This window comes from Salvia hispanica, chromosome 4, assembly GCF_023119035.1.
Source record: "Salvia hispanica cultivar TCC Black 2014 chromosome 4, UniMelb_Shisp_WGS_1.0, whole genome shotgun sequence".
Taxonomy (NCBI): Eukaryota; Viridiplantae; Streptophyta; class Magnoliopsida; order Lamiales; family Lamiaceae; genus Salvia; species Salvia hispanica.
In genome coordinates this window covers 5,422,587-5,434,044 of record NC_062968.1, presented here as the reverse complement: position 1 = coordinate 5,434,044, position 11,458 = coordinate 5,422,587, and the positions used below count along the sequence as shown (strand labels likewise).

Genomic DNA, 11,458 nt, shown 5'->3' with positions numbered 1-11,458 from the left:
TTAAATGAAAATATACTACTCCAACTAAATTGTATAAGCAAAATTTTTTCTCGATTATTTTTGAAAAATAACTATATAAACATTATTTTGTTGCAAGTTAATCAAGCAATTTAAATTTTGAAGTAACAAAACTCATCAACGTTCACAAGGGAGCAAAAATTTATGTGAACATCTTATACGAACATTACTCTTCTTTGATGTATATTTAGCATTATTTATTTTATTATAATATAATTAATTTGATTTTAATACTTTAAAAATGTTATTAATATCTTTAATTTTATAAAATTTGTAAAAATCAAGTTTAATTTATTGTTTCCTCTAGTTTAAATAAATAAATAAATTGAATTTTGATTATTATGAATTTTATAAAAATAAAAATCTTACTCCCTCCGTCCCCGATTAAGAGTCACACTTTGATCGGGCACGAGTTTTAAGAAATGTAAAGAAAAATTGGTAGAAAAAATTAGTGGAATGTGAGACCCACTTTTTTATATTGGTTTTATAATAAAATGTGAGTGAAGTGGGTTAGTGGAATGTGGGAACTACTTATCATTTATAATAAAAATGAAGTGTGACTCTTAATTGGGAACGGACCGCAATGGAAAAGTGTGAATTTTAATCGGGGACGGAGGGACTAATATTTTTTAATGTATAATAATTAACGGACTGAATACTAAATGTATAAAATAAACAAATAATATTAAATGCATATAAAACAAAAGATAATCTCACATAAAGATGTAGCCTATTATTTCCCACGCACAAACTATATTTCTAACTCAATACTAAATTCTTAAACAAGTCCCTGATAAATAAACATTTATAATAACGAAATTATGGTGATATCAACTTCACGTGGAATTATGAACTGACACAATCCATTGATTTGTAAATGATACTACAAGAAGTTCATACATAAAAAACATGTGGGCTACCACAGAAGCATTTAGATTTTCAAACCTTCCACCTGCACCTCCTAATATCATTGAGATTTTGTGTCAAACATTGACAAAATTTAAAATATTTCTAACAGCTGTTCCTCACTAATTCTACTTTCCAAGAGAAATTGACGGCAACCACCTAATTAATTAAAGTATTAGTTAAAGCTTTAACCTAATGATCAGCTAATGTAAATCTTGAAATTTTTTTAGCTATTCAGCTTAACTTTCTCAAAGAAAATACATCCCTTTTTCACCTTTGTATTCTTTTCAGAACATATGATAAGTTTTTGTAGTTCTTTCCTTAGAAATTAGAATCACATCTCAAATAATAAAAATCACGATTCTATTGATGAATCCATCGACTGTCGTTGTCGATTGCACTTAAAAATGATAATTAAGTATTTGTAAAAAAAATTTGCATTGGAATCAACAATTTATAAATTAGGGCTTATCTTTACAAATGATATAGAGAATTTTAGAAGATATGGTAAGTTTATTTTTTGATGTGATGGTAAAATTAGTTAGGACTTTAGAATGCCAAAGTTTAACTAATATTGACCCTACGAACAAAACGACACACTAACTACTGTGACTTTTACCATTGTTTTTTCACTTTTATCAATTAAACTTAGGCGAACGGTTTTTTATTGTGTCCCATACAAGTGCAATTATGTGGAATTCGTACATATAATAAATAATTGTATCAGTTTTACCCAATATTACTATAGAGGATGTGACAATATATACGTATACAGTGCTTCTGTGCTTGCTTATACATACTGTGAGTATTGACTAATTTCTTATTGAATTATTTTGATTCATGAATGTACTATGTTTGACATAAATGACCATCTGTCTTTCCTCAATGACATATGCTTAATCGTGCGCTAGTTAATTTATTTAATCTTTTGAAATATTAATTCGAAGAATATGAAATGGTATAATTGAGTGTATTAGTAGTAGTCCACAAAAGGACATAAATTTACTATTAAACGAAACAAAAAAAAAACACGATTACTTGTTCTGACGATCACTTAACTTTGATTTAAGTCTAACATTTCAGATTGCATAAAAACAACTAATTAATATAGTAACTACATACAAGCTTGTACCATATGCATAAATATATATACACATATTTGAATATAAAGTACTCGATTTTCTTTTCTCTATTTTGGATTATATCCCATTCGCGATCTTTTAAACAAACAAGTGCATATGATCCTCACCATATCCAAATCTTGCATGAAAAATTGTACAAGAAATTAATTTCTTGCTCCCATCAATCTCTTGTCCGAATTATAGTAATTGTGCCTCTCCCTTGTGTATGAATTCTTGTGAAGGCCACCACAGCCTTGCCAGAAAGACCTGGTCCATCTGGCGAGACTAGCGGCCGACAAGCAAAGTCTCCTACAGGGTGTCGTACTGGCCGTGTTGGGGTCATTAGGATTCTCTCGTTGATGTCGTTTAGTGTCATGTCTCCTTCGAATCCCCCGGGCTTCACTAGAGCAAAAGGGTACACCACTTTCGCTACCACCCTCTTTTTTCTTTTATCGCCTCTACCATCTGATACAATTAATTTGTTTATCATGAATCTATCATATCACTCAAAGCAAATACGTCCAAAGTGAATGATGCTTAAATGAAAATTTAATTTAATTTTTCGTAAAAGCACAAATTGGATAAAGTAACAGAGTACTATTAGTACTATTTTAATTTGAATACGAAGTAAAGACTGATTTAATTTTGCCAACTTGAAGTATATATAGCTTGACTTTAAATTGAAAAAAGGAATACATTTATGACGAGTGAAATTATTTAAAAGAATTTGTCCATCAAAGATTTATGACGTGCAGTCTTTCTTTATGAATTAGTACTAAAGTCTAAAGAAAAAGGAAATATCTCTGTATGAATAATTAAAGGAGAGTTGCTTAGTGAGGAAAAGACAAGAGAAGGGAGGGACAAAGCTGGATTCTTAAGGAAAGAAATCTAACTCAAACAAAATTGATATTGATTCTTAATTTCTATAGATAATGAAAGAAAAGAAGTCACCAGAAGCATAAAAACTGGGGTCTATGCAATATAGACTTCCTTTCTCAGGTGATTCTTTGTGAGAAGACACTGATATTGATGAATCATATGTTTCCGAAACTGCTGTCTCCTCAGGCGTTTTCAATTCTGCCACACATATATTCTATTTTTAGCTCTAACAAATTTGAAATATGTGCAATAATCTGAAAACTAATTAATTAGAAGAGATCAATTACCTGAAACGGTGTCGCATTCGGTCATTTGAGTGAGGGTGCTGTTGAAATTTTCTATCAGATTTGACGTCCAACAGTTCTCCTGTATACATTCATGTATGTATATGTATTATGTAATCAAAATGGAAACTCTAAATAACAAAACAACAACAACAAATTTTGAAATATTGAAATTTTACAATGTGTTGACACTGTGTTGAGAGAAATACCGTTATCCTTCTACGCTTGGAGCTGAATTCAAAGAGAACATCTTGAAGGTATCCGGTTGAGAAATGATCGCAATCATCATTGATAAATGACGATTGATTGTATTGCTGGTGATGGTGTTCGAATTGTAGGGTTCTCTCCATATCTGCGATCAAATCGGAGTTCATCAGGTGCATGCGTACGTGTAGAGAGAGAGAGAGACTGTGTGTGAGTGTGTTTATAGAATTGTTGGCATTGCGGTGAAAGAGAAAGAGAAAAGAGAGAGATTAAGAAAAGTAATTAAATGTAGTAGCATATAATTAAAGGTGGAAGAGAGGAAGAAGAAAGAAGGGGAAAGGGGAAAAGTGAAGATGAACATACAACTAGACATGTCTGCGTTGAAAACTCCAATGTTGTGGAAATCCCAAGCTGTGGAAGAACTCTGACCCTTCTTATAACTGCTGCTGAAAGCTATGGAGTCGAGTCTGCTTTTATACTGTATCTTTGTTGAAATGTTTCACTTCTTTTTTAATGTATAAATAATTAATGAAATATGATCAAATTTTGTCAATTTTATATTTTTTGAAATTTAGAAAATTAAATTATGAAGAGTAAAGGTCAAAACTGGTCCTGAACATATGCACATTTTATGATTTTGGTCTCATACTTTATCTTTTGAATTTTTGCATCCTGAACATTTCAACTCGAATCATAATTGGTCCTACACTAACACTTCCGTCAATTTTTAAACGGTTTTAACCAGATTTTGACCGATTTTTAAATGATTTTAACCCGAATGGGACTGTTAAAACCATCAAAATCAGGTTAAAACTATTTAAAAAATTGACGGAATTGTTAGTGTAGAACCAATTATGATCCGAGTTGAAATGTTCAGAATGCAAAAATTTAAAAGATAAAGTATAAGACCAAAATGATAAAATGTGCATATGTTTAGGACCAAAATCATAAAATCATAAAATGTAGTGTCTATCCTATCTTTTTAAGTGTAATATTACATGCTAGTCCGAACTTTATATGCTAGACTTTTTTGAAAAGAAAATTGTGGGTGGGTATGCATATATACTACTTTTATTAAGAGATGAACTTAATATTATTCTAAAATAAACAATCTTGATGACATAGTTTATGCTATGCATCCAGGGAGGTCATTTTCTACCCCAGTTAAGACTTTGCAGTGATGCTTGATATAACCAAAAATACAATGTGTTTATAGACTCATATCGTTTTTTAAGTGGGGTATCTTTATTACCAACATATCAGAAATGGAGATTTGCTCGTGTTCGTTCTAAACCATTTATACCATTTAATTTTATTCTGATCCTCGTCCCAATTTAATGTAATTCACTCATCCATACATATATTTATTGTAGATCTTTAGTTAGATTTATAGTTGCTATAGTTATAGATTTAATCAGTACTAGTAATAAACTAAAAGAGGTCATTTTCATTTAAGCTATACTCATATACAATTATCAATTGCAATCATACAAACGAGATAATATGTACATATAACATTCAGAAAAGAACAACTAATGTGTAAGTACTTCATAATATAGGACCATCGTTTTAATTGATCGATTTGGTGATTTTTAATAATTAACATGCAATTAATATATATCAGTAGCATTGAAATTATACTAATGAATTAATTAATTTGCTTGGCAACTCATTTGCAAGGTATAGATGACATGTGAATATTGTAGTCTGAAGATGTAATGTTATAAGCTTTTGCAATAAACCAAATCAACAAGAGGCGGTGAAAAAGACAGATATGTTTCTTGGGATTCGGAAAATATAAGCTTCACTTTCTCATATTTCTGTAAATTTTTATGTGGGGAGAAAGGATTGGTGGGGTTTAAAGTGGGGAACTAAATAATTGCTTTGGTTATCATAGCATGTTCTATAGCATGAACAAGAAAAAGGGATTTTCAAAACTCATCTTCTAATATGTATCATATTAATATAAATATATATAGAGAGAATTTGCTTCTAATTAATGAAACATGGGAGTATTTTACAGTAATAACTATTTTTGGTTATTGGATGATAAAAATCTATTAGTAAATTAATCACTTTGTAATGGATTCATGATCTTGGATTCAAATCTCATATGAGATGAAATTTTCAATTTTTGAGTTCACACATTCTAAACTACTCATTTGTTTCTTAGTGAGTTCATAGTATTATTTACTTTTAAATGGGTTTGTAATCTAACATTTTTATATGTATGTGTGTATGTGAGAGGGAGTCGTGACTGCATGGCCATAGGACTCAATTCAAATGGGATTTTTCTCTTTTTGATTTTTGGTTTTGGGATGATTTGCAATTGCAACAATTTCTTTTTGCTTCTTCTTCCTTTTTTTTTATTTATTATTTTTGGTGACTTTTTTTTCTTTGATTCTGCTGTGGTGGGATCACGCCAATCTCGTGTGCTTTTTATTTTTCCTTTTATTTTCAAGATAGTTTTATTTTGAGTGGTTGTAAATTGTAGATTTTGAGCATTTGGTCAATATATATCATCATAGCCTTGGTCAAACTTCTTTAAGGCATGTGTGTTTGGACCATGCAAAGCTGCTTGTAATAATTTGATGAAAATTGGGAAAACAAGTTCCTATTCTACTTTATTTTTTGTTAGAAGATGAAATGTAATGCCTCATAGCCAAATATATTTAAACTTTTGAGAATTGAGATACTATCCCACAAGTTTTTGTATAAAATAAGTTGTTTTTAAATAAGATGGATAATTTTCTCCGCATTTTGATACTTGTTGTGTGACAATTAGGTAATTTTAGACCCACTAAACTATTTATCATATTTTGGGTGGGTCATATTTCAACGTTAAGATATATTGGTATGTATTTCAAATTCACAATCTTCTTCAATTATTTAATTTGTTTTTTTGGGAAAAATGAAAATCTATTGGACACAAAAACAAAAATGTCCGGCCCGCCCAGTTATTTGATTCCCTAGACAATGTTAATATTCGTCCATTGGATTCTGGGCTTTATTTCTCAGAAGATCCATGCAGTTTCTATTTTTGGTTGTTATACTGCCAGTCATCTATATAATTCTAGTAATCTGCAAAATGATAGTAGTAATTAGATAACATGAATCAAGGAGGATTAAGACAGAGATTGATTCTCCTCGAAAGTTAACCTTTCCTTATATTTAAGTAAATTTTGAAAAAAGAATGAATTACATTTTATGTAAAACTATATTTTGCTATGCACAGTAATTCATTCCTATAAATATCCATAACTTTAACTTTAAAGTGGAAATTCATAGTAGTATGATTTAGTTGTTGGGCGTGTGCGTTCGGATTTTTAATATTTCAAAATACTTTAATTCCAATTTGTAATATGGAGTATTATGTAGTAATTTCTTTTATGACTATGTTTTTGTAAATCCTTTTAAGTATATCTTGACACAAGTTATTTTGTCACAGCTCTATCCGATAAACAATGTCAGTCGCACAATATCAGTTCGTGTAATTGACGACTATTTGACATTTCTTGCATACAATAGATTGTGGCATGCAAGTATAGTGAATTTATTATAATTTATAAAACTATAGTACTCACAAAAATATTAAAAAAATAAAATAAAATAAAATCATATAATGATATCATTTCTCAGTCTGTTAGAAAAAACTAAATAACATGACATTTCTCAATAGAAAAAAAAAAGACTGAAGTACTTAAGAAATATAAAATCATACTCCATATCAAATTGTTACAAAAACTCATCTCCAAAGCTAAGGTCCAATTCATTTTGAAGACCCAAATCTTAATTCACCATGCATTAGGTATTCAAAACTATGGCACACCTTCTTCTCCACATTTCTCTTATGCTGAGGAGAGGTTCTGCTCTTTTTTTGTCAAATATCTCATCGAACTCTCTTCTCAATTTTTAACTAACAGCGATGATTTCTTTGTATTTAATTCTCTTCTCTCTGATTATTTTCATCACTTTCTCGTTGTTCTTTCGTGAATGTGTTGGCCGTGGGGTTAGAGGCGGGCTGCTGCAAGGTCGGCAGACGAACTGGTATATTCCGGTGGCAATGACATTCATTGACCCACGGTCCACCCGACCCCACCTAGGTTTATCCCTGGTAGTAGTCTAGTAGAGACATTTTATTAGCATAAGTATGATTTAAGAAAATTGTGTTAAGTCAAATGGAGTGAAAATAAAATAAGAAAATAGAATAAAGTAGAGATATACAGAGAGAATAAAGTTAAACTAAGAGAAATGATTTTATTTTGTTTTTGCTAAAAAAATGATCAATGTGACAACCCGAAAAAGAATACGACTTACCTACATAGGAACGAAGGGAATACTTTCTTATGCAAGGATGTTTAGTTGTAATATACACTAAATAAAGAAAAATTACCTATTGTATTAAGTGTATCAAGTATTATCCTCTTAGACCTTCTTATGGTGCATGTACCAAGTAATATAGTATTAGAGCAGCTTTTGATCCTGGAAGATGATCGAACTTAAAATTGAGCTTCATCACGTTTGAATTACCACAACCTTTCCAAAAATTAAACCAATTCCTACCCATAAAAGTATGACAATAAATACAGAAAACGTCAAATTAGGCATAAAATTTGATGTGAGTAATTTTTCCATCTGGTCATGACATATGCAAGTTGTCGTCACTCATCACCCACCCGGACACCTCAACGAAACTAGCCTAAGTCAAAAGTTGACGATCCAGAATTTCCCGAATGGAAAATGTTAGACCTCACTGTTTTTTATTGATAGTGTAAAACATAGAGAGATAGTATATTGTTATCATTTTGCACAATATTCAACTACAAAAGGGTATGTGAGACAATCTCAACACCACTTTCAACAACACCACCAATCTTGTACATAAATATGATTTGGAGGCCAGGGCCAATAAGCTATATCAAGACAACCTCACATTAGAGAAATATTGGTGGATTGGACTCCAAAACATATGGAAATAGACAGTATATACACTCATCAATCTTCTTAACGTGAGATCCTTATGCCACTATACTTCTTCCTTTAATACAAAGTTAAACAATTTTTAAGACTATCCTCATCAGTGACCCTCACCAACCCAACCCCAATCAACTTTTTAATAAAATATTCACTTCTCTTTCATCCACATATATAACTCCCAACTTATTAAAACTTTTACTTCCATCAATGACTCCAACTCAATCCCAATACATATTTTCTTTTTCATATACTTTTAATCAATATAATTTTATAAATTTATTCAAATATATTAAAAAACTCATATAAAAATTATATAAATTATTTTATAATTCAAATTTATAATAAAAATTATTACACATTCATATATAATTGAAATACAACATAATAAAAATACACAAATAAAAGAAATACGATATAATAATAGAAACTAAATATATTTGTATGTGACGCTAAACTAGACATGTGAGACACATTTGCAGTAAAGCATGTGAAAAATCAATAATTTTTGCAGGATAATGCATGCGATACAAAATATTATAGTGATGCATGTGACATTTCAAAAACTTTTGTAAGATAATGCATGTAGCACCAAACTCATATCTGCAAATGCATGCAATAAAAGAACTGATTCTTGTCGCATCTCAATTACTTTTGCAGGAAAATGCATGTGATACCAAAACTCAGATATGCAAATGCATGTGATAATGAAATGATGCTCGTGACATCTCAAATACTTTTGCAGGAAAATGTATGTGTCACGAAAATAATTTCTACAAATGCATGTGATAGAGAAATAATGTTTGTGACATCTCAATTGCTTTTGCAGAAAAGTGCAAGTGACCAAATTTTTATATGCAAATACATATGATAAAGACCTGATGTTTGTGACTATCTCAATTACTTTTGCAGAAAAATGCATGTGATACAAAAACTAATACTATTTGCAAATGTATGTGATCAAGAAATGATGCTTGTGGCATCTCAATTACTTTTGCAGGAAAATGCATGTGCCACGAAAATCATATCTACAAATGCATGTGATAAAGAAATAATGTTTGTGACATCTCAATTGCTTTTGTAAGACTTTCTCCGTCCCCGATTAATTGTCACTCTTTTTCATTTCGGTTTGTCCCTCAATAATTGTCACACTTCAGTTTTACCATAAATGATAAATAGGTCTCACATTCCACTAACTCACTTCACTTATAAAATCAATATAAAAAAATGAGTCACACATTTCACTAACTTTTTCAACCAATTTTTCTTTACATTTTTAAAACCCATGTCAGATTAAAGAGTGACAATTAATCGGGGACGGAAGGAGTATTACACAAATTAATATTACATAAAGTACAAACAAAGATCACACCAACATAAGCAAATTAAGATCACACGAAACTAACATTACATAATTAAAAGCACACCAAACTAATATTACTTAAACTAATGTCACACCAAACTAATACTCCATTACATAACTTTTTGTCAGACCAAACTCATATCAAACTAAAATCATTCATTTTCCAAACACAATCTCCATTAGTCACTGTATCATCTCTTGATCTTCTGGGGACAAGTGCTCTTTGTCCAAGAACTTAATCAATATTTTTTGGTACATCTTCATAGAGGGCTTTTCCAGCTTTTCACGCTCTATCTGCAGTCGAGTCTTCACTGGTTCGTTTTTCATTATCTTTAGCTAGCCTTAGTGCATGAAATTCTGCATCAACTTGAGCATTAGTAGAATCAGATTGTGTTACCTTACTTTTGTCTTTTCTTTTGCCCTGTCTCTGCCTATAGACTGAGAACTAGTTGAATGTCCAGATATAGGAGTTTCTGAATTTGAAAGGATAGTACACTCATCAGATTTAGAAGTCTTTGTCCTCTTTGAGTTGCTATCATCCTGTTCATAAGCAACAATTTCATTGTCAGAAAATACCTGTGTTGTATCATGAATACTCCACTTCGCATGTTTGCTCATAACTTCATTAAACACTATCAAATCTTGAAATTTGTTGCCGCCGGCTGCTTGGTAGATGCTTTGAGATTCATTCTCAACATCTTGGTTGCTCATTCCACTCCTCCTTTGCGCGTTTCTTATCTACAAGCAGCCATCCGTTTGTTTGCATTTTTGTTAAGTCATTTCCATCGACACTTCATAGACTCCATATTTCTTTTGTTAATTTCATCTGGATTTTCTGCTTGACTTACGTGATATGAATTTTGCACACGTAACCATAGTGCTTCTCCCTTCTGATTTTTACCACACACACTATTTACACTTGCATAGACCTAAGCAGACATAAGTGATAAATCTTCTTTCACAACCCATCTTACATTTTTTGAGCTCTGTTTCTTTATCTTCACTTGTTGGGCATCTCAAAAAATGTAAGCTGGGTGATAATTTTCTGATGTGGGAATTTCAGTAGATCTAGGAATTTGGCAAAAATGAAGTAGTTCACGTCATGTTTTGGAAGAGTGGTTCACATGATTTTTTTGGAGAATAATTCACATGATTTTTTTGGAAGAATAAGAATAATAATAATTGAATAAAAAAAATTAATAATTAAAAATAATAAAGCATTTTAATGTTCAACCAATAAAAATGTGACATGTGGACTTAGACTTTATATGGGTCGACTGACCAACACCAAAGAAGGGAGAGAGGGGGGGGAGGGGGTCCGGGTTGAGGTACTTGATTTTAGAATTAATTTTCTTTGTTGCTATGTTGTCTTTTTATGGGGGACCTTGTTTACAAAGTCACCAATGGAAGTAGTCTAAAACTTGCAGTGAATTACTGAACAAATTTTATGAAACAAAGGGAGTACTATTTATTAGCTAATAACAGTTTTAAGTATTATTCTTTTAATCACCTAATTACATGTGTCCCTATACACCATTACAAAATGACATTTCCAAAAGAAAATACAGAATTTTACCCGAAATGACGAAAAATACTGGAAAAAGAAAATACGAGTTTTACTCGAAATTTAGAATATTTAAAAACCAAAATTGATACCTTGGATATTTTATGGCATTTATTGTGAGAGAGTTTACACCTTTTTGTGCCTA

General features: G+C 30.9%; 1 protein-coding gene across 2 annotated transcripts; it reads right to left on the bottom strand.

Annotated features, from left to right (window-relative positions):
* Window positions 1-1,972: 1,972 nt before the first annotated feature.
* On the bottom strand, window positions 1,973-3,841 carry LOC125223824. 2 transcript variants are annotated; one of them, XM_048127119.1, is made up of 5 exons: window positions 3,776-3,841; window positions 3,418-3,560; window positions 3,212-3,290; window positions 2,997-3,122; window positions 1,973-2,510 (listed from the first exon to the last, which is right to left on the bottom strand). In XM_048127119.1, exons 1-5 carry the CDS (start codon window positions 3,783-3,785, stop codon window positions 2,227-2,229), a joined length of 642 nt encoding a protein of 213 aa, XP_047983076.1. In that variant the 5' UTR covers window positions 3,786-3,841; the 3' UTR covers window positions 1,973-2,226. The 2 variants fall into 2 exon arrangements, with proteins under 2 accessions (XP_047983076.1, XP_047983075.1); XM_048127118.1 differs by lacking the exon at window positions 3,776-3,841 and having other exon boundaries at window positions 3,418-3,732.
* Between the last annotated feature and the right edge of the window lie 7,617 nt (window positions 3,842-11,458).

Bases quoted from the DNA above. Each gene is read 5' to 3' on its own strand.
- LOC125223824 (XM_048127118.1), bottom strand. From the start codon at position 3,591: ATGCACCTGATGAACTCCGATTTGATCGCAGATATGGAGAGAACCCTA. The intron at 3,291-3,417 runs GTATTTCTCTCA...GAATGTATACAG, and splicing joins CCAAGCGTAGAAGGATAACG to GAGAACTGTTGGACGTCAAA. The intron at 2,511-2,996 runs GTGACTTCTTTT...TAATTGTATCAG, and splicing joins CCCCAGTTTTTATGCTTCTG to ATGGTAGAGGCGATAAAAGA.